General features: G+C 38.4%; 1 protein-coding gene across 2 annotated transcripts; it reads right to left on the reverse strand.

Moving 5' to 3' along the window:
* sema3e (sema domain, immunoglobulin domain (Ig), short basic domain, secreted, (semaphorin) 3E) lies at positions 1 to 26,728 on the reverse strand. 2 transcript variants are annotated; one of them, XM_030137323.1, is made up of 17 exons: positions 25,756 to 26,728; positions 16,951 to 17,111; positions 16,278 to 16,337; positions 15,766 to 15,885; positions 13,193 to 13,286; positions 12,794 to 12,910; positions 12,302 to 12,444; positions 12,088 to 12,202; positions 10,405 to 10,474; positions 10,176 to 10,320; positions 9,629 to 9,854; positions 8,088 to 8,179; positions 7,631 to 7,672; positions 6,693 to 6,859; positions 6,276 to 6,343; positions 5,907 to 6,040; positions 1 to 3,078 (listed from the first exon to the last, which is right to left on the reverse strand). In XM_030137323.1, the coding sequence occupies exons 1-17, from the start codon at positions 25,871 to 25,873 to the stop codon at positions 2,578 to 2,580; spliced, it is 2,373 nt and encodes a 790-aa protein (XP_029993183.1). In that variant the 5' UTR covers positions 25,874 to 26,728; the 3' UTR covers positions 1 to 2,577. The 2 variants fall into 2 exon arrangements, with proteins under 2 accessions (XP_029993183.1, XP_029993182.1); XM_030137322.1 differs by having other exon boundaries at positions 6,276 to 6,346; positions 25,756 to 26,727.
* Positions 26,729 to 27,522: the final 794 nt, after the last annotated feature.

Genomic DNA, 27,522 nt, shown 5'->3' on the forward strand with positions numbered 1-27,522 from the left:
TCAACTGACAACTGTCAACTGACTCTTTTATTCTTGTTTATGCAGGCATATCCATGAAGGCTTGTATGCTAATGCAGTCATAAATTCCAAAAACACAAGACATACAGAGCATTCTCTACACATGGTGAACATGTGGACAGCTATTAGCCGTAAAGGCTCCTTAAGTGTTTGTTCTCCACCCACTTCGTAACTTCTCCTTCCTTCTCTGACATTGTTGTTAATAACAACAGCGTCCTTGAACACTGGGTTCTGGTGGAAACAATGATGGGAAAACAGACAAGACAGCTGTAAAATGGAGAGGGTACAGCAAATGTAAGACTGGGCTGCCTATCTATTGAAGTGGCCTTTGACCTTTAGTCCATTTGTAGATCAATAAGGGGATTTATAGCATTTCATCACACCAAATAGGCTCCTTGAAGCTTGAAATGTGTGACATCAAGAAATATGAGCAGCCCCAGATTTAGCTCTATTTCTGCATATGCTCCCAAAGTCATGCATACGGCATCTGTCTGTGAGGTCAGAGGCTCCATCCAGGATCTTCAGTCCCAAAAGAGGAGAAGGCTCTTTTAAGCTTAACTAACTGGGCTCAGACATTAGAGTGTGATATATGAGTGGCTATAGGGACCATTGGCTTGAGGGGCCCAAGGGCCAAAGGAACAGTGTTAAACTTGACAGAGAGGGAAGAGAGTGCTTTGATGAGGAGAGGAGCTGAACTGGTTCAGAGCCTGTTGCTATGGCAGCCATGTGGAATAAATCAGCAGCATGAATTCCATTCTCAAATGCCTTCAGCACCCCACCGACTCAGGTAGACCTAGGCAGAATTTGAATGAGTACGGTGTCCCAATGCACATATCACTGTGAGCTTAAAAAAAAATAACCAGGCCCTTAGTTGTATTGAATTCAATATCTGACGAAATGGCAAAAATTTTTCAATATCATTTTGCATCATGAGACTCTCCTGGGTTGGGTGAGGATTAGTTGAATTATGTTCAACTGTATCTAGTTTGTTATTGTTAATAAATAGCCTTGTCCCAAAAGTTCACAAGGGAAAGATGGTAAAAAAAAAAAGGACATCCAACATGGTTAGTCTATGGGTGTAGATATGTTATAATGCCATGACTTAGACCAAGGTATCGTTTTTACACCAATATGAATATGGTAAAAATACAAGGCCAGAATGATGAAATGACAAAAAATACGATAAATAAGGCACAGCATGGAAAAAAAATGTCTGCAAAACTATTATTAGACAACTACAGTGTACAGCGTATTTCAGTGTATTTCACTTCAACATCAGCGTATGATGTTCTGTCATCTCAGCATTAACTGAATATTAATGACACTGACTCATCAGTGTTTTTGCTAATGGCATGGATGGTTACCCAAACATTTATTTGTCCTTTTCCTTCCAGCAGACGTTGCTGTCTGTTGTGGTAATTACGAATCCCATCTGCAACATTGTCAGAGGCAAACAAAAGAGGGGAAATGAAGGGGCATGATAGAGAGAAGAGGCAGAAAAAGAGAGAAAAGAAAAAGGGAGGGAACAGGCAGTAGAGATGGATGAATGTTCAAATACACAGTTATAGTTACAGATGGGCACTAAAGGCCACCCTGAATTTAAGATAAATACAATATACAATACGCACAATACTGTTGGTACATTTGATCACAATTATAGATGTAAAAGCAGACACAATAACAATAATATCCACTGATAGGAACACTTAATCTACACAAACAGGATTTACAAGTGCTTAAATAGTAATTATTTTCATCGATACCCTAATTATTATTAAAACATACCTTGAATATCCGTAACAATGGCATTGCAACATTTATATTGTATGTACTGTGGCCACAACCACACACCACAGCTCTGACCACGTTATAATCAAATTACCAGTATTGTAAAGCTTAAAGCATTTCTCACTGTACAAAAAACAACACGATATCTTCCAGTTTATGATGTCTAAACAACTACAGAAGTCAACAGAGAAAAAAAAAAAAGAAAATAAGTTATTATAGTACCAAAAAATGATTAAAAAAAAAAAGGCCATTAGCTTGAACATGAAATTCAACATCTGTTTTCACTCATAAAAGATATGGTAAGAGTCTACTATGATAAACTGTTAGTTTAATGGTGATGCTGGGGTTTCTGTTCTCTGTGTGCGTTTGGATTGACAGCTGAATTGGACTGGGATAGGCCACAGAAGCTGATATGTCTCTCCAAATCAGAGGGCAATATTGCTCAATCAGTCATTCATCTCCTCTTAGGGGCCTCTGCTCTGCACTGACATTGATGTTTATTGTATTCGCCTTGGGTCTACACCAGATAATTATTTTACACCAGTGGAAAAAGCATGGTCAAACTGCTGAGTGATAAATGGAACTGCAGTCGTCAGACAGGCTGCTGCTGCTGCTGTTGTTGTTGTTGTTGTTTTTGTGCCGGTGTTCTTATATAAAGCAAAGTGAAAAGCTTTTACATGGTGAAAACACTGTGTGAGTCTGACCTTTCGACAATGTGTGTGTGTGTGTGTATATATAACTGTGGGGATGTGCAGTACATTGCTGTTCTCCTCAGGTGTCCGTGGTGTGTCTCGGCGCTCGGTGGGAGTTCTCATCTCCCCTTCCTTTCGCTCTCTTCTCGCCGCCAGATGGAACGTACCTCCTCTTGGTCTTTTTGCGTTTTTTATCAGAGCACCACACTCTCTCGCAGTATTCTTCTACTCTCTGGGCGTCCCCGTAGCCAATCAGCTGGAGAAACTCCTTGTACCATAATCTGGAGTGGGGACCTGGGACTGAGGACGGTGCTAGAGCTCGAGGGCTAATGCTGGGGCCTGGTGCAGCGCTTGTGGAGGAGTGGCACTGAGCTGCTGTTTTCCCTCCTTCTCCATCATCAGCCTTGTGCAGCATTGACTCCACCTTCTCCCCTCGAAGCACGTGCAAAGTCAGACGCAGTAATGTGTGTACATATCCGTGTTCCACTGTCTGGCACACATACACACCGGCATCAGAGCTTCTCACACGTAAAAAGAGCAGACCATGAGATGTCATAATAACCCTCTCATCACCTCGAACCTGCAAAGAGATGAAAAAAATAATGAATCGGTATTTCTCTAGTCAATGATGTAGTCATTATCTGTGTGCAGGTATTTTATAAAACTGCTGCACTGCACTTTCATTAGGTCCTCTTCCAAGTTTGAGCTTTAATTAAAAACCTACAGACACAGTAGTGGAGAATAAATTAAAGGAAGGTAGTACTTCAAGAGTGCACCCAGCACAGTGACATCTTTACTTACTTACAGAGATTTATCACCATTTTATTCTCTGTTGGCTCTAGTATCCACTGCAGGTTTGGTTTATAATGTTCAAAAACTAAAAAACCTTCTTTTATTTTTTCCATGTTTTTTTTTTTATGGTTTTCTAGTGATGTATGAACCGACAAATATAGAATTAATGTTGAACCCATTAAAAGGCAAGTCCTGTGTCATAGAATATACAAAGTAAACATAACTTGCTGTGCACTTTTAACACCCCTCAGCCAAATACAGTGTAAGATTCTTTTCAGAATCAGAAAAGCTTTATTGTCTGCCGTGACAGATAATGGTTTAAGACCTCATCCAACAATCAACACAACACAGAAACACACAACTCCTAAAAACCTAGTGAGATAAAAGAACACTGATACATAAATACTTTATACAGAGTTCAAGTAAAAGTCTAAAATTTGGGAAAAGTGCATGTTGCTGGAGATCATTTATGAGCTTTTGTTTAAAATGTTGTAAGTTGAAAGTTACCGCCCTGTAATTTGGATGAGATTGTCTTTGTGTCAAACTTATTACATTCATATTTATGTTTGAAAGTACTCAGATATTTTAACTGCACAAGCCACAAGGCCATTTGACCTTGAAAAAGTAGGTCAAGGTGACCTATTTTCAATAGGCTTCTGCTCCATGCCAAGATGCATCCATAACATAGATTTGGTGCAGATATCTTAATGCATTCTTCAGAAAACGCGATTACATTATTGAATGGACAGACAGACGGCAAAACAATTACAATACCACTTCGGCCAGAAGTTGGCTGAGGGGGAAAAAACTAAAATACACAAAAAAATATACAAAGTAAAAAATACTAAACATGGTAGGTTGATTGTAGATGGATATATTTAAGCAGATAAAAACAAACTGTAAGGTAAAAAAAAAACAACAGAAAAATAACTAATGCAGGAATAAAAGAAATGCAACAAAAGAGGACAATACACATACAGTACAAATAGAGTAAGACACATATGCATATAATGTGTTTAATAAATGGTCATGTAATAAACTGAAGGTTGTGCAGTCAGTGTCTTAGTATAGTATTTCAGTAGTAACGTTACTTGGAAATATTAACGGTGGAGCGCTTGGTTGGAAGTTTATGTGACTTCCATTTTAACAGTATAAGACTAGAAGAGTCAGTAATGCAAAAAAACTACATTTCCTCTGATGAGTGGTGTGAAGATATGTTGTAGCAAAACTATTGATCATTTTGTTTATGCTTACTCTTACTAAGGATTATCCACCAATGCCATCCTGTAAATGGTTTTATTTGTGGTTCTTATGGTTGGAGTATTACAGTAGAGGACAGGACCCATAGAAATACAGGCTGCAAGGCAAACCAGAAGTATTTGGCAAAATGGTCTATACTGTTTAAGAGGATTATAAATAGTCTTTTAAGTGAAAGTAGATTTGAACAATATTGAAAAAAATCTCGGGAAACACCTACAGCTTGTACTTCTTCACATGCTCCTTGATCTGAAATATTATGTCAGCTGTAGCCCAAAATGATCAAGACAGATGTAAAATCAATTTTACTTTAGACTCATTTGTCTTCCTGAGTGAGAAGTTGAACAAACAAGATGATTATTTGTGGTTTCAAATCATTATTTATGGTCTGAATGTGACAAATATTTCAGAAATCTACATGTAGAAATGACCAAAAAATGAAAACCAACACATGTTCAAACCCTGAAGCTTTTATAAACCCATAAAGACCCAAACAACCACTGACGACCAAAATCATCCACCAATATACAATGTTTAATAACCTCTGATCCACTAATCCTATCAATCCATGTAAATAATTGGCATAAAAAACAGTTTTTAATCTTTTCATGGTCGTTAGATATGACCAATTTAGACTTCAGAGGCTCTGAAGTTACTGTGGAAACACTGTCATCTTCTACAACATTGATTCACCAGTAAAACCCATGGAGTTGGATCAATGATAGTGGATGGAGACACTTGTTTTATGTTCAATTAATGATATATTTTCTGAAAAAGTTATTTTTTCTTCATTTTTCTCTGTTTCTGATATTATGACAATTAACTTTAATCTGAGCTTTTATGAACATCTACATGATTGGTAAATTAAATATAAGAAAATACCTGATTTTTATCAAAGACACGCAAAATACACAAGATAATATTATAATATATGGTGATAAATCACTTAAGAAAGGTTAAATAGGGAGAAAAATTCATTTGGGAACCACCACAAAAGTAGAACTGGGTCTTTATTAGTTAGGTATCACTAGTAAAAAGACAAGATTTTTTACTGTTTTTTTAAAATTGAAATAATATTTAATGCAATATTAAATTATATTAAGGCAATTGTCATTATCGTTACATAGCCCAGATCCCTGATAGGAATGTACCTGAATACAATGTGTCCCAATACTTTTGTCTATATAGTGTGTATGTAAAGCAAAATATCATGGAGGTAAAGTACATTTTGATGTTTGTCCTCAACTCGCAATTTTTCTGAGTGTATTACAACTACAGTATTAACACACATAGATTATTATGTGCTCAGTACTGCTGCATTTTCATGGTGTATTTTGCTTTTACCTTAAATAAACCCACCTCATGTTTCTCTCCCTCTTTTTGTAGGAACCAGAGGACTTTGGCCTGAAGTGATCGAGGGACACATTCCAGTAACGTACTGTTGTTCTCCACTCCATATACCAGCCTCTCCTCAGCTCGGAGCCACTGTTCAGCTATAAACAAACACACATGAATAATATAAAAGACAGCAGTGAAATGGCATGAAAATTCAATAATACGAAGTTGTTGCGACCTTGCATCAGTTTACTAATATTTGTCCTGATTATTTTACCTCAGTGTACCGCATCAGCATATCAGTGTTCAATCTGTTGCTCCTATAGCTCACCGCATACAGAATTCACATGACAGGATACCAGTATGTACACACAAACATGATCATAGACTAACCATCAATTTGCAGCCCATTGCACAGCTGGACGGCGTTGCCATGGCGAACATCCTGCCGCCTGAATCGTCTGCTGAAATGGCAAAGGGAGAAAAGAGAGAGGGATGCTGAACATGTGATGTAAGTGTGAAAAATGGGTGAAAATACAGAATACAGATTAAAGCGATTGGAGGGGAAAGCAGGAGTGATAAAGAGTCCTAAAAAACACCTGCTTGTCATGTCTTTCACTGCCTGTGATAATGACTGTGAGGCAGCTGCAGGGCGCGGTGACATTCAGGGCAATATGATGGAAGTGGTAAAGGTGCGAACAGCTGATACAGCACACACACACGCACACACATACACACACATACACACACACACTTATATACATCGGCAGGGAGTAAAGGCAGGAGCTGTGCTGAAGACTGTGCTGTTACCTCTTTGTGTAGATTCCAGCAGGGTAGTATCTGGAGCAGGTGAGGCCATCCCAGGCACAGTATGGATCTCTGGCTAAACAACAGTCTGCACATTCTGAGCCGTACAGGTCACACTGATGCAGCCGAACCTGGGCCACACCTGCATCTGATCCTACATAGAGCTGTTGCTGTGGATCCAACATTGGTATTTATGTCAGTTGTAGCTCCGATATCAGTATTTCAGTGGCAGTTTTATATATCCTATTTGTTGTACATACCTCTCATCTGTAGTATTGAGTTAGCTTTTGTATATTTTGTTTATTTCAGAGGTTCTAGTAGTACTTTAGTAGCACATGTGTGTTAATATTTTATTCTGAAGCCTTTGAATAGTTCTACTTTTTCTTAATACTCAATACGTGATATATTTAATTTAATTTGATTTTTTTTTTCTTACACAGTCCCTTTTGCTGTGTTTTGCTGCTAAATTGAACTGAGCTGCTAAACTGATTTTCATTGTTGACAGTAACAATAAATTTCTATTCTATTCTATTCTATTCTATTCTATTCTATTCTATATACTCTTGAGAACCAACAACTGTATTTTTGTTCTCTGTAGGGGACAAGAGTTTCACAGCTTTACTTAGAACATTTAAAAATGTTTCCACTGTGAAGAATATTCCATAAAATAAATAAAAATGTATCTAAAAAGAACAGTTGCATCATGCCGTTTCCGATCAAGGCAATTATTTAATGTAAAAAAAGCCAAAACTTCCACTTTCCTGGGTCTCGGGAGGGTATAACATGCTCTCTGTCTGGGATTCCTATCCAAAAGTCGGCTACAGTTCATTAACATTAAGCCAGTAAACAGTCAAAGTATATGTTGCAATGTTATCACCTTGTGGCTAAACAGCTGAATTGCAGAGAAAAAAACTATTTGATTCAGATGTTCTTTTACTCACCCTTTTAGGTGAAATTATGATCTCTCTTATTGGGGCTGGAACCTGCATGTAGAAAATATTTTACAGTTGTAATAATGAAGTTAACTCAGTGATTCATCAAATGCTCTAAGGTTAATGTAACACGAGCTGACAATGAAGTTCTCTGTGACTCAAAGCGTCCGTCACGCTGCTATCCATCACAAATCATTTCTTAATTAAAGGGCAGCAGCGCCGCACACAGAAGCAGAAATTACATTTGCAGCATATTAAAAGGATTCTGTAGATCTCTGTGGAGGATGGCTGCACAATAATTAGAGTATCCTTCTGATGACAGGAGAGAAGCAATCAGCAGCCACTGTTATCTGAAGAACTCATCACAGGGTTTATCCTCTAGCCTGTCTGTGCAGTAAAATGTAGAACTACTTTAGTTACAGAGAGTGCATTTTGCTTTCACAATTTGTTGGTAAAAATAGAGTACCTTGAAAACTTGCAGCTCTTCCAGCAGCACCTCCTCCATAGTGTCTGTGTCTTTGTTGTAGATGGTGATAAATTTCAAGACCACTGAGTCATCTAATAAAACAAAGACTCATTGTAAGATAATGGAAATTCCAGGTTCACAACTTACATTTTATAGCTGATTGCAGTTTTTCAGAAACATACAGTCATGGAAAAAATTATTAGACCACCCTTGTTTTCTTCAATTTCTTGTTAATTTTAATGCCTGGTACAACTAAAGGTAAATTTGTTAGGACGAATATAATGATAACAACAAAAATAGCTGATGAGAGTTTAATTTCAGAGCTGATATCTAGACATTTTCCATGTTTTCTTGATAATAACCAAAATCACTTAAGTTCTCACATCAGTAGCTATGATATTATACTGCCAAGAACAGTGCTTTTAGGCATTCCATGTTTTCTTTTCTGTTTGTTTTAGTCACATGATACACACAGGAGTTAGTACTTGATTGCATAACCATTGTTTCTGATAACGTTTGGTGCTCTAATAATTTTTTCCTCGACTGTATACTTATACAGTAAATGTACAGCCTGACCAAAACAAGCCCCACACTCTAATATCTCATTAAACCACTTTAACTTTTATTATTTTATTAGTATGCATTCGCTGTGGCATTGTTTCGATAAGCTGTTGCAATATTAATTTTAATCCTCTTAATGTTGCTGAACTTGACCAACTGAAGCAACCGCACATTATAATACTGCCCCCACAGGTTTGCACTATAGGCACCAGGCGTGATGGGTAATTATTTCATCCACCTCTCTTCTCCCCCTGATGCACCCACCACTCTGGAACAGGTTCAATCTGGAATGTGGAATCTTTTTCCATTAGTCCAATGCTTTCTAGCAAATTAAAGGAATGGGTTAAAGGGTTAAATAACTTGTTACAGCTGAAACATATGAATCACTGCAGTAATTATCCAATGGAAGGATTGGAACTATTTGTTTAGTTAAAACCAGGTGGGCACTTTTTTAAACATGCTGTGTATATTTAAACCAACACATTATGCCAAATGTGTCAAATGTTTCATTTGGCATATGCAAACGTCCACATTTGGAACAACATGTTATTCAAATACTGCACAGAGAGATTTAAAGTGATTTACAGTCGTGGAAAAATTACTAGACCATGCTTGTTTTCTTCAATTTCTTGTTCATTTTAATCCCTGGTATAACTAAAGGTACATTTGTTTGGACAAATATAATGATAACAACAAAAATAGCTCATAAGAGTTTAATTTCAGAGCTGATATCTAGCCACTTTTCATGGTTTTCTTGATCATAACCAAAATGATTTCAGTTCTTACATCAATAGCTATGGCATTGTACTGCCAAAAACAGTGCTTTTAGGCCTTCCATGTTTTCTTTTCTGTCTTCTCTACTCACATGATAAACACAGGAGTTAGTACTTGACTGCATAACCATTGTTTTTGATGACTTTTGATGGTCTAATATTTTTTTCTGCAACTGTATGTATTGTTTCTGCTGGGTAGTTGATTACCAGTGCCGATGTAAAGAACATGGTAGTGTCCATCTTGAGCTTGAACTCTGTCCACTGCGATCTGGGTGAGTCTTCTCCTGCCTGGCTCTGTCTGCAGTAAAACAGGTCTACGATGCTGGGGAAGGACTGGACGATACATCACAGGATGAGAACGCACAAAGCGCAGAACCTCATCAGGAAACTCCTTTGAGCTGGAGAAGCCCCCACCATTCACTTTACTGGCACACTGTTGAAATAGAGCAAAATGTGAAGGAAAAATCAGGGATAGAGACAGAGGAGGGCCATTAATTGCACTGGCACTTTATGCAATGTAAAAAAAATCAGCTGACACGCTTAAGTCTGACTCATTCTGTCTCTGTGTGACCTGCTGAGGTAGCTACAACACTGCTGACATTCACTGCAGCTGTCCTACATGCTCCCAGCACTGTCCTTTTTAAAGGACATCTGTCGCAGACCAGATTAATGGAGAGTGCTGTGAATGCCCAATGTTGGTACATCAGAGATTGAAATACTATAAATATGACTTGATTCAGACATGAAGACTTACAGATCCAGGTCTGGGGTAGGGGATTCTGTCCTCATACGGTGTCCAGTGATGCTCAGGTCTCTCTCTGTATGCAAATGGACCATTAAATGCTGCTCTGATGTCTTCCATGTGATAGACACACACAGCATAGCCCTTAAACACCGCACTGTTGAAGAGGATTTTATCAGTGATTTGATGAATAACAAAACTGTGACAGTAAAATGAAATGTGAATGCTATACAACGCTCACCTTGTTGTACTGAAGAGACCGAAGATTTCAGGGTTTTTCCCATCCTTGTTCTTGAGAACAAACACATCCTCTGGAACACAAAATAAAAAAGTGATGTGTTAGGCAGTTAACAAATGAGGGTAACCCCTGGGGAGCTAAGCCTATTTTGGATATGACTACTTCTGATTTTGCCTCTACATACCTTATAAAAATGTTAACCATATTCATGTTTGATATCTTTTTGAAGCACAACTTCATCTTTCTGGTCTTTAAACTATTTTTTTTTTTCAAAATGATCAAATCTGAATAACAAAATATATTATTTATTACCAAAAAAACAAAACAAAACACTTAAACATGCTTAATGAACTGTTTTGGAACATGAAAAGGTAAAACACAGGTTGTAAATATGAACATATAAAGGTATAATTAAATATTTTTGTTTAATGAAATTAACATGTATAATCAAATTAACTTCCATGCATGAATTATAAGAACCTTAGCCAAGATATTTTTCCTGAGGGTTTTTATTCCTATTTAGCCATGAAAAAAACAATAAGATTGAGTTGGGGTTTTTTTTGTTTTTTGTTTTTTAGGAATTACAAAAAAATGTCCACTCAGCCGGACACCAGCATTTAATTTTTGAAGCAAAGAAACCTGATATCAGAAAGTGATATGGAAGACTATGCAACAAAAACATTTTTAATCCTGCTAATCAGATGTTTTCTCACATTTTAACACACTCTAATGCTAGTTATTATGCAAAAAAAAAAAAAAAAAATTAAAAAAGATAATTACAGTCTAATAACAATTAGCAATTGATTTACACTAAAACATGTTACTGCAGATCAGGTTTATCAAGAACAGCAAAGTTACAGTAATGGTGTGAATGTCAGTGTATGGGATGATGCATAAGTGTCCACTGTGTTGGCTGACATACAACCAAAACAACAAAACTCATGAGTATACAAGAGAACAGCTGTAGAATAACTGTCCACTGTAGTGACCACCATGCATGAAAGGGTTGAAACTATCATATATCCAGTTGTACATGAGAGTTTCAAATACACACACTTGTTTTTGATCATAGACCCTGGAGGGTTAATACTTTTGGATGTAAACGTCTAACAGAGACTGCTAAACATAACCATGTTAACATTTTATCATAAGTGTTACCATTGCTGTTTAGCCCATAGAAATAAACTAAATGTCTGAACACAGTTGAATATTAATTCTCAACATGGCTTTCAATGTATATGATTTCATGTGTTTGAGCATATCCTGTAAAATCAGTAATCATGTCTTTAGTTTTATGTGTTTAATTTGGAGTTCTGATTATGAGGATGTCCGTTCTTCAGATTCAATCACTAACCTGAAATCTCTCATAACTGATTCACATTGTTATTCCACATGGTGTTGACTTCAGTCTTTGGAATGGATGACCTATCTATATATTCAGTTACTTTACTTTTTTGCTGATACACTCTTGTTTTATTTAGTTATTTTTTGTTGTTTTCTTTTCTCTGCTTCTTCTCCTATTGTTAAAGGTTAAGAGATTTGAGCACTGGGGAAATTGGTTTTGTGTCTCGCCTGTGTACTGTGCCTCTCAGTTCCTTTCTTTTTCGATTTGTAGTGTTGTTTTTCTATGTTAAAAAAGAAAATTTAATAAACACTTAAGTGACCCCAGAAATGTCAATGATTTACCGAGTTCGTCGAAGTGTGTATCGATGCCATTGGCTCCAGCCACGGAGCAGATAAGGCGAGTTTTCAAAAAGGAGCTCCATCTGTTCACCAGCATCCTCTGTCCTCCTTGGTCGTTCTGGAAGATGAGGTGAGTTATAGATTTTGACTGCGCTGTCAGAAAATTGGCAAACCCTTATACAAGCAAAAAAGCAATATAGAATATTTGCATTCTCACCGCACAGACTCTTCCAACACGGGTATAGACTGCCTTTTTCATTCCCTCAGCATCCATCTCTCGCTCAGTAAAGAAGAAGTAAACTTTATCATCGTCCTTGTCATCGTTGTCAGGAATAACTGCTGATCCAACAAATTTAGGTTCTGTAGGTATAAACATATAAAGTTAGAAAGCTGTAGTGATGTAAAGTCCCAAAACACTAGAACTGTACATCTGTTATCTGCTATTTATTTTATACTTTTATGTTAGTTTTTCTGCCACTGAAGACATATGAGCTACAACAGTGATTTCCCATAATAAACAATAATAACCATGAATTAACCAAACTTGCAGAATATATTGTGACACATTGATAGATACTAACCTAAAACAATCATATCTACACAATTGCCACCTAATTTCATACACTTTTGGATATATTTTTAAACATAATATTATATCGAGGCTGGTTCTGGAATTCATGTGATAAATATTTTTGAACTATATACCAACCATTTAGCTGCTGCCTGTCGTCTCTTTCAGTTCGTGTGTAGGTCTGGTTGTTAAGCCGGCAAAAAGCACCATCATTCTCCCAGTAGTCAGTGTACAGGCCAATATACAGTTCACCTCCTAATTTACACACAAACCAAAACGCACACTTGCTCATAATCAACAATACATGGTATGGTGTGTGCCTCCTCCGCCTCTTCCACATAATTAAAATTCAACACTGAAATTAACCACAAGATGGCAGTATTGACTGGTTATAAGTTTGTGTGGACAACCAGAATGGAAGTGCACGGTACATATTCATTAAACTATATATATTATATATATATTCGGTCTTTGCAGCTGTTTAATTCTGATAGTAAAGATGTAAATATAAGGATGTAAATAAATTAACAGCCTTACTAGACAGTGTAGATGTGCAGGGACTGTTGGGGTCATACGGACAGCGCCCTCTTCCACTTGTAATACTCTCCTCTTCGAGAACAAACTGCCTGTCCTGATAACAAAACACAAAAAATGCACATCACACATGGAAATGCACACATGGAAATGTAAAAGAAAACATGTCACTGTGAACAAAAATACAGCAAGTGGTCACTCAAGAACTACACCCGTGCAAAACGCTTTAACAAAACCCAGACAGACCCCAGCAGGTAGTGTATGGAGAAAAGGAGATAGAGGTGAATTAGAGAGTGGAGAAATCAGAACATGATGGATGAGAAGAAGGAACAAGGATAGATGAGACAGGCAGTGATGGATGGTTAGATGAACAACTGTTGTCTGAATGACTATTCTCTGCTCTTTTATCATAGTTTACTACTTCCCATCTGATCTTGCTGCCATGAAACACACACACAGAAGTACACATCACATACCATAAACTCCCTATATAACCAAAACTAATATGCAGGCCACCGTCGTGTTTATGACTGTCACTGGCAGATCAGAGACCATGTCACATGTTGATTTATGAGCAGCTCTGAAACCCTGCTGTGCTGTAACTACCGGCCGGCATATGACTGTAACAGAAGTCAGTTTCTAGGTTAAACTCATCCATCATATGATGTGGTCTATCAAAACCCGAACTGAGACAAGGTAAAATATGCTGAATTAATATTACTAGACAAATAGTGCTCTGAAATGAGCCAGTGCTGTATAAATATTTCATTTAGTAGTAAGTGGCTACCTTGATATATGGCAATTGCGTGTGCTACAACAGTTTATTGCCATGAAACACTATTCAGCTCAGGCTTAATGGTCATTATGACCAGGTGCACTTACCTGTATGAAATTTATGTGAGGCAGTATAATGTTAATACAGAGATTATGTTGCATATACATAAAGTAGTCTGACATAGTTGATCCAGGCTTAGTCAGTTATCAGCATTCCAAATATATGACAAATGGCTGAGTATTGGTTTCTGTTTGGAAGGTGTGACTGATCTTGCTGACCTACTGGACAAGTTTTGGAATGCAGGTTTCACCTCTCCTCTCTCACTCGATACACCCCAGACACACACCTAGGACTGTTTAGTGTTACTCATCTGGGAGATATGTGTCATAGTGTAGACAAATGTGCACCAAGAGATGTGTGCAAGCCATTCTGAATGCACACAAAACATTCTTGTGCACCCGCTTGAATTGGCCCCATGACATGGAAACAAAACATTAGTGTTCTTTTTCATTGAATTCCTACCACAGAGAGCAACACCTGGTCTGTTCTCGTTTTTTTTTTTTTTACCCAGGAAGTGTATTTATAATATAAATGAAAACCCTTTGTCAAACTATTTCACTGAAAAAGTCCACCCTCTCTCACTGTGTTTTCCAACTCATCATTCCTTGTTGCTAAGAGGATAAACTCAACTACAGTAACGTGCAAAGACTTTAATAACTATGGTTCGAGATATATATATATATATATATATATATATATATATATATATATATATATATATATATATATATATATATATATAGTTTTTTTTGTTTTTTTAAACTCTTTACAAAGTTTTGTATATTACAGGGTTTCTGCAGTTATCAGCAAATCTAAATTAATGCTTTTTAATGCCACTTTAAACAAATCTAATGCCCATGTCCAACTGCAGATACAGTTTTATATATACTTTTAAGGCGGTTTACCATCGACAGGCTTTAACCAGGTTCTGAATAGTTCCTCCTCCAATTACTTCTGTTGAAACTTGCATTTTCCCATTTTTTCCGACATTTGCTAATACTCCACTCTTTCGCCACGGCATGAGCAAGCATCCGGTGTTGTGACTTCATGTATCAGCCATAAGCAATAGCCAATTAAAGGGTTTCACCTGTCAATCATCACACTATACTTCCGATCAAAATGATTAAATGTTTATATGATCAAAATAAATCGGGAATAATAATGCCTTTTCTTCATCAAGTGTATTGAATGTTTTAATGCCTCTGGACATTGAATGTAATGCTTTTTAATGCCATTTAAGGCCTTAATTTTCACAAAATCTATTTAATGACTTTTAATGCTATTTAATGACCTGCAGAAACTCTGTATTAACATGTACATGAAATATTATCCAAAATTAATAGACAAACACCCAAAAAAGGGGGAAAGACAGAAAGATGGGGCAGAAATAATCATACAGTTAAGTGAGCACTGTCCATGTCTTTGAATAGTGTCCATTTCCCAGTTCGAGCTATATTAACATTTCTGGGAGCTTCTGGCTGAAACATTACATAATACACTATAAAGAAGTTTCTGGCCATGTATGAGCATCTAGAAAGATACGAGAACAGGCTGGAGGAGCACAGTGTGGAATTTGGCTATGTTACATAGACATCTGTAGTGCTTTCATTTGGGGAATAAAGCGTTTGTGGAAAGGCCCTTACAGTGAACATTTGGTATGCACAAAAACAACCACCTTTTTCACAGCAGGAAAAAGACAATGTGTGCAAAAATATTTTAAAACGGTCGTCTTTGGTCTTACCTGCCCTGTGTGTCCGACTCTGACCAGACTACAGATAGGGTTAAAAGCTCCTGTTCCACAGACCAGTAAATGTGTCTGGTTATACTGCTGCAAGACCTTGATGTAGTTTGCACACTCGGGCTGTTGGGAGTGCATACAAGGGGAGGGGGAGGCAGTTTGGTGAAGAGTAGTGAGGGGGGATTGAGGTCACAGAGACAAATTGGCGTAATGAAAAAATGCCAGGTTTTTACTGCATCATCAATAACATAAATTCTTTAGGTTAAACAAAGGTTAATGCATACAGTGGGATATGGAAATCAATCCATACGCATTGACAGTATCTATATCAGCTGACCAATGGCTGCATGATGTAGAGGCAAGACTACACTGGGTTTAATTACAAAGTGTGTGGAGTTACACATTAAAGCAAAGCCATCTGTGCTTTGTCTTAAAAAAAATCATCTTACAATTAAATTAGTGATATGATGGCATAAATTCAGTGATATTTTAAAAAGAGGAGTGGTGCTTCTTACCTTTTCCCTTCCCTTCATCAAACATTCCTCAATCTGAGATTCTGTGCTGGCCCATTGAATCTGCAAGAGAGGAACTGAGATTTAGTCACTGGTCTATTTTATTTTACTTTATTTTATTTGGTTTAATTTAATTTAATTTATTTCATTTTATTTTAGGTAACTCTTTCCAATAAGGGTCCCTTAATTAATGTTAGTTGGTGCATTATTAAGCATGAATTAACTGTTCAATAATATATTAACAATCATTATTATGTATTACTTAGCATTAGGTAACATATTAGTTAATGCATTAAATAAGCCGCTAATTAATTTTTACTACTCAAAGTTAGTTAATAAATTATTAAGCATTAATAAAAGTTGAATATGTAATTACTTAATTACGTTAATTAAGGGACCCTTATTGGAAAGTGTTACCTTGTTTTGTTTTATTTATTTTATTTTATTTTATTTTAGATCCATAGTCTTAACTGCATTATTTTTAATCAAAATATCTTGGCGATCTCGGTGAGTCTTTCCTGGTTAAACACGTGTTAAATAAAAAAAAAAAACAAAAAAAAAACAACACAGAATCACTTTTAAGCTACTTATGAGATTTTACAGGTCACTGTTGTGCCCTGGTCTGTAAAATGTATAATATAGCATACGCATACAGCGGGGACATAAACAGACGAACCTCTCTGTGGTGTGTGTTAACACGGTCAAGGCTGAGAGAGAACAGGGCGTTTTTGGCCCCCACGTAAAGTCTTTCATGCCCCTCATCCAGCAGCATGGTCTGAGGCTGAAGAGACGCTCCATGTCCCTGGAAAACCCACGTCCTGTTCAGCTGCCAAAGTTCTGCAAAGATAACACCACAAAGAGAGAATCTAATGAATAGGACAAAAAATTAGGCACATATAGTATCTGGTTTTCATTTCACGGATTGATTCTCAGTTTGCCTCATGCCTGTACTAACCAACGAGATTGACCAAACCCTTCCCTTAAGGGGTTTCTGCTTCAATAACCTGAGTCCTAACAACTCCCATGGCCAAGGGCATATTGCAACATGTGGTTCTGATTCATAGCTTCCCTAGAGATTGGCAGGGAGCAACAGCAGGGTTATCTTCCCATCTCTTCTCCAAGTGTCACGTGGCACCTATGCCTCCTCTCACTTAATGCAGATCCACTGTCACTAGCACAACATATGTAGCTTTTTATCCTCATTAAAAGGTTCACATGGTATAAAAGAGTACACTGAGTAGGTCACGTCCTCCCAGGCACCAGTAGCGTACTACCAGTAATGACCTTCGACAACGTTCAGCCATGTGTCTGCATGTGTGCCCTACGGTCTATCACTGGGAGGAAGCACATTTATCAGACAGGAAACAGAACCATTCTCCTAATCTGATATTAGTCTCAGATCCACTGCCACTCCTTTTCAGTCTTACTGAAGGTAATTTCACATCAAACAAAACAATGAACTGTGGAAGATATAAAATAGACAAATACTCAAAATGAATGCATCGCTGAAGTTGTATTTCAATTTTCCACACACATGCAGGATATTTGCATTGAAATGGTTGAATTATCTACATGAGTAAATCTGACAGACTGATCTTTGATACCTGTTAGGGGGTGAAGGGTTTAAAATAAGGCATGAAACCCCAGAGGCGTGCACTTCCTGTGAGCTGCACCGGCCTGAAAACCCTTTCATTAACACATGACCGGGTGTCCTTGTAAAAGAAGAAAAGTGGGATCTGGTGTGTGTTAGCAGACTTTTGAAAAGCCAGATTCAAGCACTGGAACATGGTTGCGTTCTGCAATACCAATAGCTCCGGCTGCTAGACTCTTGTCATTTTCAACCATCCATGCCTACTCCTTAATGAGCTCCCTTTGGATGCAAAGGGTAAAAATGCATTCTACCACCCGCAACTATATGCATTCTGACCTTTCAACAAGCTAAAATAATGCTGAGGTGTCTTTACATGCACAGGTTGTGGGGGGTTGCCGTGGTTTGTTTTTTTAGCATCTGTTTGTTTTTAGAGATACTTGATCTCCCAGATACACACTGAAAGTGTTTATCCCATTTCTGTGATTACTCATAGCAACAGCATACACCCTATGATTGGTTTTATTTGTTTAAAATGGGATTATATATCCGCAGAGGGCGACTGTGTATATTTTGTTACCATTAAGATATGTATGGTGGAGACAAGTGAATGTTTGTTTGAGTAGCATTGAATCTCAGAGGCTGGGTGGCAGAAACTGAGGGGATGTGGCAGTGGTGTTCTTGCCAGTGCTCAGACATGCTTCCTGTAATTATCTAATCCACTCATTTGGAGTTCTTTCTCTGTATCTGTCTTTCTCTCTCACACACACACAGACACACACAGGCACCCCTCTGTCTCCTCATAGTCACCTCGAAGAAGCAAAACTGAACTTGGATCAAGGACAATGCAATCCATTCCAACTTTTCAACAATTAGGCTGGCTCTGAAACAATCAGCTCCTTCTTTACTTGGAGTCAAATGTGCTGCTTCTTATTTAAATGATAGACTTCGACGGCTATTTAAAGTGATGGAGTAAACAGTGCATAAGCCGAACCTCTTTTTTCCATCTATTCACTTGTCTTTGTTAATAACCATGACTGGCACCTGATTCATATGGACAGAAAGAGGCGTGGACATGTGCAAGAACTCTCTGTTTCCTGCTTCTCTCTCTCACCAATAAACATTTTATGGATAGCAAAATATTACTGTGACTTTTATATTTAATTGGTGTAGCTTTGAACACTATACATTTAGTGTTGCCACATCATGTCATTAAACACTTTGATTTGATGTGATCCATCTGCTTAATTATAAATGATTACAGAGTCTGTATAATGCTTGTCCTGATGATACTGCTACAGTGAGAGGTATCTCACAACACACAGCACTGTTTAAAAGGTTTCTCCTCTGTCATTAAGTGCACTAGTCAGACAGTTGCAGGCACTGCTTGGCTGAGACAGACTGAAGAAGGGAAAGAGGGGATTTCCGCATTTACCCTCTCCTCTCTCTGTCTCTATCTCCTCTCTTTTTCTCGCCATCTGCAGACAGCGAGGGCCCCTTAGCCTGCAGCTGAGGGGCTAAGAAGAGGAGGAGAGTGTTTCTCCATCAGCAGCCTAGCCAGGGAGACACATGGCCCTACTGTGATCCCACTTCAAATGGAAAACACAGAGAAAAAGCACTCCCTCAAGACAAACACTTTCATCAGCTGTCTGAGGAGTGCTGAGAGATGCCTGAGAAGATTTGGTGACGTGAAATAAAAATAAACATTCTGATCTTCTCTTTATCTGTGTGTGAAAACATAGTTTTTCTGTACCAGGGAGGAAACAATGTGTTTATGTGTGCAGTAGCACCCTTCTTTTGATTATAGGCTTTTTTGCAGTAGAAGTGGAATCATTCATGTTTAGTCAAAGAAACTAAGATAAATGCACACAGGAGATCATAAAAACATTCCTCAGGAAACTTAAAAACATAAATTAAATTTGTTATCATAATTTGATCTTTTGCCAATGTGAAAAACACTTTTCATGTCAAAATTTTAACTTGTGGTGAGCAGTCTCATATATCCAGTGAAACAGGTCTACATTTACTCACCGAGTAATGGGATTTGTGCTGGAACAGAAACAAAGAGAATTATTGAAGTGAACTGGAGTTAAAGGGGACACGAAAAAGGAGGGAGTCTGTTCTGCTTGCGCCTCTCTGCGAGACTTTGGAGCCCCTGGGGTAGAGTAGGGAGAAGTGGGGTGTTATGCCATTATCGGTATATGGCCTTGTGTTCCCGTATCCCCTAGTGTGGGGGGAATGATGTCACGAACCAAAATGAAAGCCACATGGATTGTCCAAGAAGGATAAAGGAGAGAACGAACAAAGTGTATGTCTGCAATAGAGCGTGGAGGTAAATTGGATGGCTTTAACTCAACTGATGCTATAAAGAATGAAAATACTGTCACAACTGACATGAGTGTTTTGATTGGCAAGAAAAAGAAATAAGTCTCCTATTAAAACAAGGCACGTATTCAACTTGTTTCAAAGTGCTTTTTAGAAAATACTGTCAGCGAGGAGCGCTATGCTTTGGTTAACATTTAATTAAACTCTGAAAGACTGGGATGTGATATTGCAACTCAAGGTAATTAGTTATTGATTAAAGTGTCAATGCACGTATTTCAAAATTCATTCATTTTCATTTTCATGCAGCTGTAAAACAGGCACATATGCACTAAAGTAGTTTCAGCAGAGAAAATAAAGCACAGGTTTCAAATGCACATAAAATTGCTATTTGTATAAATGTGTTTTAAACTTAAACTTAATTTTGAATGAAAAGTGGGAAAAATATTTTGTTGCTCTTGTTTAGACTAAAATAACTGAAAACACATCTAGCATTTCTGTGTGATGAAATGTTTCTCTCCATCTTTCTACCTTGTTATTTTTCAGTATAGTCTCATAAGACTTCCTCATGAACTCTCTTCTTTTGTCATGCCTTAAGTCAGCTCCACTCCCCGATCGCAGCAAAAAAAAAAAAAAAAAGGTCAGAAAGGATATTAGAGTTTCACCAGCTGCCTTCCCCTTCAGACATCTCATTAATGAACTGGAAAGTACACATACACACACACACACACACACACACACACACAACACAACAGTAGAAGAAAGGATGCCACAGACAAAATGAAAAAAAGGAAGAGAGTGTAGTAAGGAGAGAAGAATATACCTTTTCCCTGCTGACCTAAAGTGTGATTTATTCGATCATTTCCAAACCTTACATTTCCCAGTGGTTTGATATAAGCTCTGTGTCTGCTCTATGGCGAGAATCCAACATGGTAAATGTTAATTACATGTCTGTGCACATGTAGGTGGAAGAAAATTAATGGAAGTCTCTAAATAAAAAAATAAAAATAAAAATCCCCCTTAATTTCATTTCAGACAGACAGAACTCAAGGCCATACTGGTATTCCCCGACCTTACTGTCAGAAGAAAGTCATTTCATTTCAAGGTAAACTATAGAGAGAAGGGTTTTTCTTGTCTGGGGAGAAGGGTTTAAAATTACAGCTTACAACGGGACGGGGGTTTATACAAGACTAATTGCTGGCTGAGTAATCATTATGTTCACACGTGCACGTACCTCAACTCCCTCTGCGTAAATCTCCCAAATGTCAGTATTTTAAAGTAAATGCTTGAAAGAAGACAAAACACAATCCAAGGTTTATCATCTGCTTCTAACTAGTGTGTTTCTTCAAGCCAGTGTGAATAAAATACAGATTACGTTTCCCCTTCACTCCCTTTATGTAAGATTAATCTAAGGCTTTACAGCGTTTACCATTTGTTTCTGAGTTTTCAGAGGTAAAAGTTGGACTGAAACAGGGAAAATGCATGGATTTATTTATATAAGCCAGCATATACTGTATTATTTTAACCTTGTCAAATCAAATCATCATCAGTTTCATTTTATTCACCTTTACAGACCCACTGAAGAAAAAACTCTATACTGCAGATTATTACATTACAACTTTTAAGTAAACATGTCTTTTTCAGACAAGCTGAGAGATTTTGTGGTCAGTTTAGTTTTTTGGGAAACATATATAATATACTTGTCTTATCACAGCTCCCATCAGTGAATTCAGCAGAGAAGTGTATGGCTTGTTTCTATTATTCACTTTGCATATTTTATGGTTTCTTTTAGGATTTATCGCTTTAAATTATAAAGTTTAACCCCTTTGGAATTCATCCTGTTTAACCCTTAAGTACCTACACAGCCACTGGTCACCAAAAGCATCTATGATCTAAAATGTTTCATAGTTGTGAACCACTTATTCTATTATTATGCGGAAATAATTTGAGTAAAATGCAGTTTCTCAGATTTTCATCAGCATCAGATATGACATTTGAACGTTCAGAGGCTCCATAGTGAACATGGAAACACCATCGCCTTCTGCAACATTGGTTCACCAATACAACCCATGTAGTTTGAATCTGGTGTAGATGCTTGTTTTACTTTCAGTTAATGATATAGTTTGCTGAAAAGGTCATTACCTCCACCAAGGAGGTTCTGCTTTTGTCAGCACTGGTTTGTCTGTCTGTTTGTCTGTCTGTGTGCAAGATAACTCAAAAAGTTATGGATGGATTTGGATGAAAATTTCAAGAAATGTTGATACTGGCACAAGGAACAAATGATTAAATTTTGGTGGTAATCGGGGGTGGGGGGACCACTGATCTGCCTTGGCGGAGGTCTGCGCTGTCTTTTCTAGAAAAGCACTCGTAGAGCGCGGAGGTCTGCGCTGTCTTTTCTAGAAAAGCACTCGTAGAGCGCAGACCTCTGCCAAGGCAGATCAGTGGCCCCCCCACCCCCGATCACCACCAAAATTTAATCATTTGTTCCTTGTGCCAGTATCAACATTTCCTGAAATTTTCATCCAAATCCGGGGCACTGATCTGCCTTGGTGGAGGTCTGCACTCTCTGAGTGCTTCTTGTTTGTTGTTTTTTTCCTACATTTTTACCTCCGCAAAGGAGGTTACGTTTTCATCGGGGTTTGTCTGTTTGTCTGTTAGCAAGATAACTCAAAAAGTTAAAGATGGACTCGGATGAAATTTTCACGAAATGTTGATACTGGCACAAAGAACAAATGATAAAATTTTGGTGGTGATTGGTGGGGGGGACAGGGGCAATTTTTTGTTTGTTTGTCCGTCTGTTAGCAAGATAACTCAAAAAGTTATGGAAGAATTTGGATGAAATTTTCAGGAAGAGTTGATACTGGCACAAGGAACAAATGATTAAATTTTGGTGGTGATGGGTGGGGGGCTGATCTGCCTTGGCGGAGATCTGCACTCTCCGAGTGCTTTTCTAGTATTTTCAGTTTTGATATAATAACCTTTGATTTTACTCTAACTTTTAATGAACATCTACATGAAGATACCTGATGATGTGAAATGGGATAATTTGTAGGTCTATAAGGATTAATTAAAAAATGGACAAATTCTAAGTGAATGAATGTGAATGTAACAAGGCAGTAATTACACGCCCAACACAATTTCATCCACAGTATTGGCAAAAAGTTTCAAAAATAACACCATGGCAAAGTGTAGAACTTTGGAAGTGACTTTGGTCTGATTAGGTCAAAAAAACTGCTGCATCACACTTTCTCCATAGCGCTGTACAGGCCAGAGAAATGAGCCTATGCCATGGCCACATACCTCCAACCTGCTGTGACTCTGACACATACTAGCTGTGCGACAGCCTCATTAGCAGCAGAATTGATGGCTTTCCTAAAAGAAGAGCTCATTTCACTCCACAGGCCTGAAGATCTGAATGTGGCTGCTGCCAAAAACAGTGGACAGTGCAGATCCAAATCTCATGGGTCTGTGTCCAAAAGCACAAAAATAGTACAATACAGTATGATATAACAGTATGCTCTAAATTTTGAGCACATTTCACTGTGGGGCATTTCAACTCATAATAATCCAGGAATTTTGGAGTTTGATTGGCCAAAAATCCAAACAATTGAGGTCTATAGCCTGTATTTAAAGTCTATAGAAGCTGTGCAGCCACAGATTACAGTTAATTCCACTCTAAAGACAGCAGAGAGTCTGTCATTGTAATGCAATACTCTATGCGATTTAGGTAACAACCTTTTGGAACTGGAGTTAATTGAGGGTGTGAGCAAATGAAAGGATGACTAGGATGAAAGCAGATGTAAGTGTATTTGGTAAAAATATTCACTGGTCCAGAAGTCTAGACAAGAAGATGGGAAAAGATGAAAGAAGGAGAAAGTAATCGTTTCACAGCGTGTGTAAAATGTGGGCAACATCAAAGCACATAGAGATTCACTGTATGGTAGTAAGGTTGTCCTTGAAACACATGATAAATATGCCCAAAGGAATAGCTACATTCCCAGAACCTAGGAGAAAGTTGATCTGATATTTTATTGAGATGTTATTGATCCCATACGTGCTATCTGCAGTGCCCATCTGACCCCAGGCAGTTTAAAAATATTTCAATGCTGACATTATTAACTTTTCCCCTTCAATCATTAGTCCTTCTCTCAAAAAGAGGAATCTGGTTTTTCCACCTTGTTTTGATACCAGATGTTGTGATGGTATTCTAATCCTACGGATGAATAGCTAAAACCACATCCCTCTCAATATCCCTGAACTGCATCCAAGTCACTGGCGTGTAAAGAATTCACACTTTTCCGCCTGTGTATATGTGTGTGGGTGTGTGTGAGTGTATTTGTGTGTGAAGGGTGTGTGCAAAAAAATCACTGGCAGAGCCCATGAGGCATATATTATGGCTTAGATGTTTTTCATTCCATAATGATAGGATCCAACTGCAGTCTTTTCATAGAGCTATGTGCTAGCCAGAACATGTAGGTTTATCACTGAAAAGAGAGAGAGAGAGAGAGAGAGAGAGGTGGGCTGTCAATCACTGTAGCAGCTTCCCCCTCAGGCGGTTAATGAATTGGGTGAAATATGAAAGTCACGATCATATCAGACACTGCTGCTCAAGTTTGTATTAACTTTCAGTAATTCACCTAAGCGAATACATACGCTGCGAATAAGCAATAACCTGACTTGTCACCTCTCATAATGGACTCTATTTTGAAACAGCACCGTATTTATGAGTTATTGACCATCCAAATTCCACACCTATATTCAACCATGACTAACAGGCTTATGCGGAATCATCACCTTCTGTTGCCATAGAGATCAAAGAAACTGTGAGAAAACGGCAATGTTTACTCAAGAGATTTATCTACACAGATAAAACCCTCATTATTGTCCCACAGATACACAACAATCAGTGCACATACCAGTGCATGCACATCCAAATCACAGATCACACATAAACATGGGCACACACACTTTTCTCTTACTCACATACACAACTCTATCTATTCCCATGCCTTAAAAAAACCCTCCGCCGCTCCGCCACTATGGCATGAGAGAAAGACACATTGTGGATTCTCAGCCACCATGGCTGAGGGACCAAAACAAACTACATGGAAGCTCCCTGAACACCCAACTGCGACTGTGAACAACGTGCTCTGCACAAAGTCAAAACAGAGGTTCACTCTTTCAGATCAAAGTCTAAAAGGCACTTCTTGACTCTGAGGCTGAAACATAAATCTTCACTGACCATTTCATTATGTTAATGATAACCTGCTGCTTCTTTTACTCACTCACAGTGGCTGCATTTCTCAAACGACTTCACCTTACACCTTATGTTATGACACTTTATTTTAAAATGGTGTGAATATCACTTAAGTAAATTCAGTCTTCTCAGTTTGTGAAGGTACTCTGCAGAGAACCGTATTTCCATTCAGGCTGCGGTGACTGTTCTGCATCACTGTAAGGCATTTATATTGATTTAACATCATTATAATACGGTGCCCAAATGATCTATTTCTGGTCAAAGTAAATAAAAGAAAGATGCACACAAAAGAACACACACTTGATGGTTCTTACCTTTGTGGGAGAGCCGTATCCTTGGATAGATGCTGTGGGCTGTGCAAGCTGAACCCCACAGAGACAAATACAGCATCACTGTCAGAAGCATAGTCCTTATACACTCTGCCATCCTCATCAAAACACACAGTCCACGTTCATATACACAAAAAGCGTTCAAGTCCACTCAGCATGAGCAGCAAAGTCTAAGAAAAGACAGTCAACAGTTCTTTGTTCTGTTAAAGATGTTTAATAGGAAAATAGTCTCTGGTATAGAATTCCAACAAGGATCTGCCAGGTAACAGTCCATTTCTTGATGATCACCATGTGAATTAGCTGAAGGTATCTCTATACAGTCTCTGGTTTCCCCTATAGCAGTCTGCTGAAAGCTGCATCCACCCACTACCTCGGTGGACACGATAGTGCTCTGGCTATTATCCTTGTTTGGTTTTAGTAACCAGGGAGAAGAGAAGTCCAGTTGCTACATTTACGCCGCAGTGCTCACTGCTCTCTGTCCATATGTCAGTCCGTCTGTTTGTTTGTCTGTCTGTATGCCCAGCTCAGATAGACTATTTCAGATGTGATGAAAGAATTACAAAAAAAAATTAAAAAATTAAATAAAATCTATGAATCCAACAAAGGTGTTGAAGCAGCTGATTTATAAAAGCTCAACGTGTTTGTCTGTCCCAGTAGGCAGGCAGGCAGAGCAGGAACTGCTGCACAGTATCTTCAGGCTGGATTCCTCCTCTTGGGTCCACTGGAGCCAGTCATTCTCTGGACGGGAGCCCAGGAAAAGGCAGTGTGGGAGAGGGGAGGAGTAGAGAGCCTCGTGCCTGGCGTGCAGTCTCTCTGCACTGGGGAAGAAAGTGAAGCTCTTGCTCCAAACTCTGCTCACGCTCCAACAGTCAGGGAGGATCCAAACCTCAGCTCAAACCCCAGTGAGTCAGTTAAGATGGGTTTTTACCACCGCTACTCATCTGGGCAGCGTCCACCTGCCATGGTGTGGCGTGTGCGTGTGGATAAGCCTGTGTGTGTGGTTAGTAATGTAGGGAGAGCAGTTTGAAGGGTTGAAAATTGCCTGTTCCCCCTAGATTGTCTTGAGATCTCTCTCTCTCTCTCTCTCTCTTCCAGGCAGCTGCCAGATGAAATGTGCTGTGTCTCTCAGGCAGACTCTGTACGACTCCACAGAGAAATGCTACCTCTCATGTCACTCTACAGACCACCCCTTGCCTCTCCTCTCCCCTTGCCCTCCTCCTTCACCACCATCTTTTCACTCCTACCTCCACTACATTAACATGGACCTGAGCCAAGGTTTCCAACCTCTTAACCATGACACTTCTTTCATTTTCAGTTACTGCTCTCTTTTGTGTGGATACTCATTATTGCTGTTACCATGGATTTCATGGACAAGTTTCTGTTGTGGCAGTTATTTTTTTCCTTCCCTGCACATTTAATCTCTCCTGCTGTTTTTTTGTTTACCCATCTCCAATACTTCTTAGTTTGGCAAAACCCAGTTATTACTGTGTCCTTGTATCATACCTAGTCCTGCAAAGCTTTTTTTTTCCTCTACATTTTTACTCTCACTCTTTTCCTGTACTTTATTTTGCCTCAAGGTCTACATGTTATTAGCAAATACAGACAGTCAAGGAAATGTCCATGATGTGACTGGATTCATTATTGAATTTGTACGCATCCCACAGGAAAGTCCCACAGGCATCTAGTTACTGGCGGAAAGCGACGTCTGTCTCCCGTAAAGCCCTGAAATACATCTGTTTCTCTGTGTCTCTT

This window comes from Sphaeramia orbicularis, chromosome 6, assembly GCF_902148855.1.
Source record: "Sphaeramia orbicularis chromosome 6, fSphaOr1.1, whole genome shotgun sequence".
In the NCBI taxonomy this organism is placed as follows: domain Eukaryota; kingdom Metazoa; phylum Chordata; class Actinopteri; order Kurtiformes; family Apogonidae; genus Sphaeramia; species Sphaeramia orbicularis.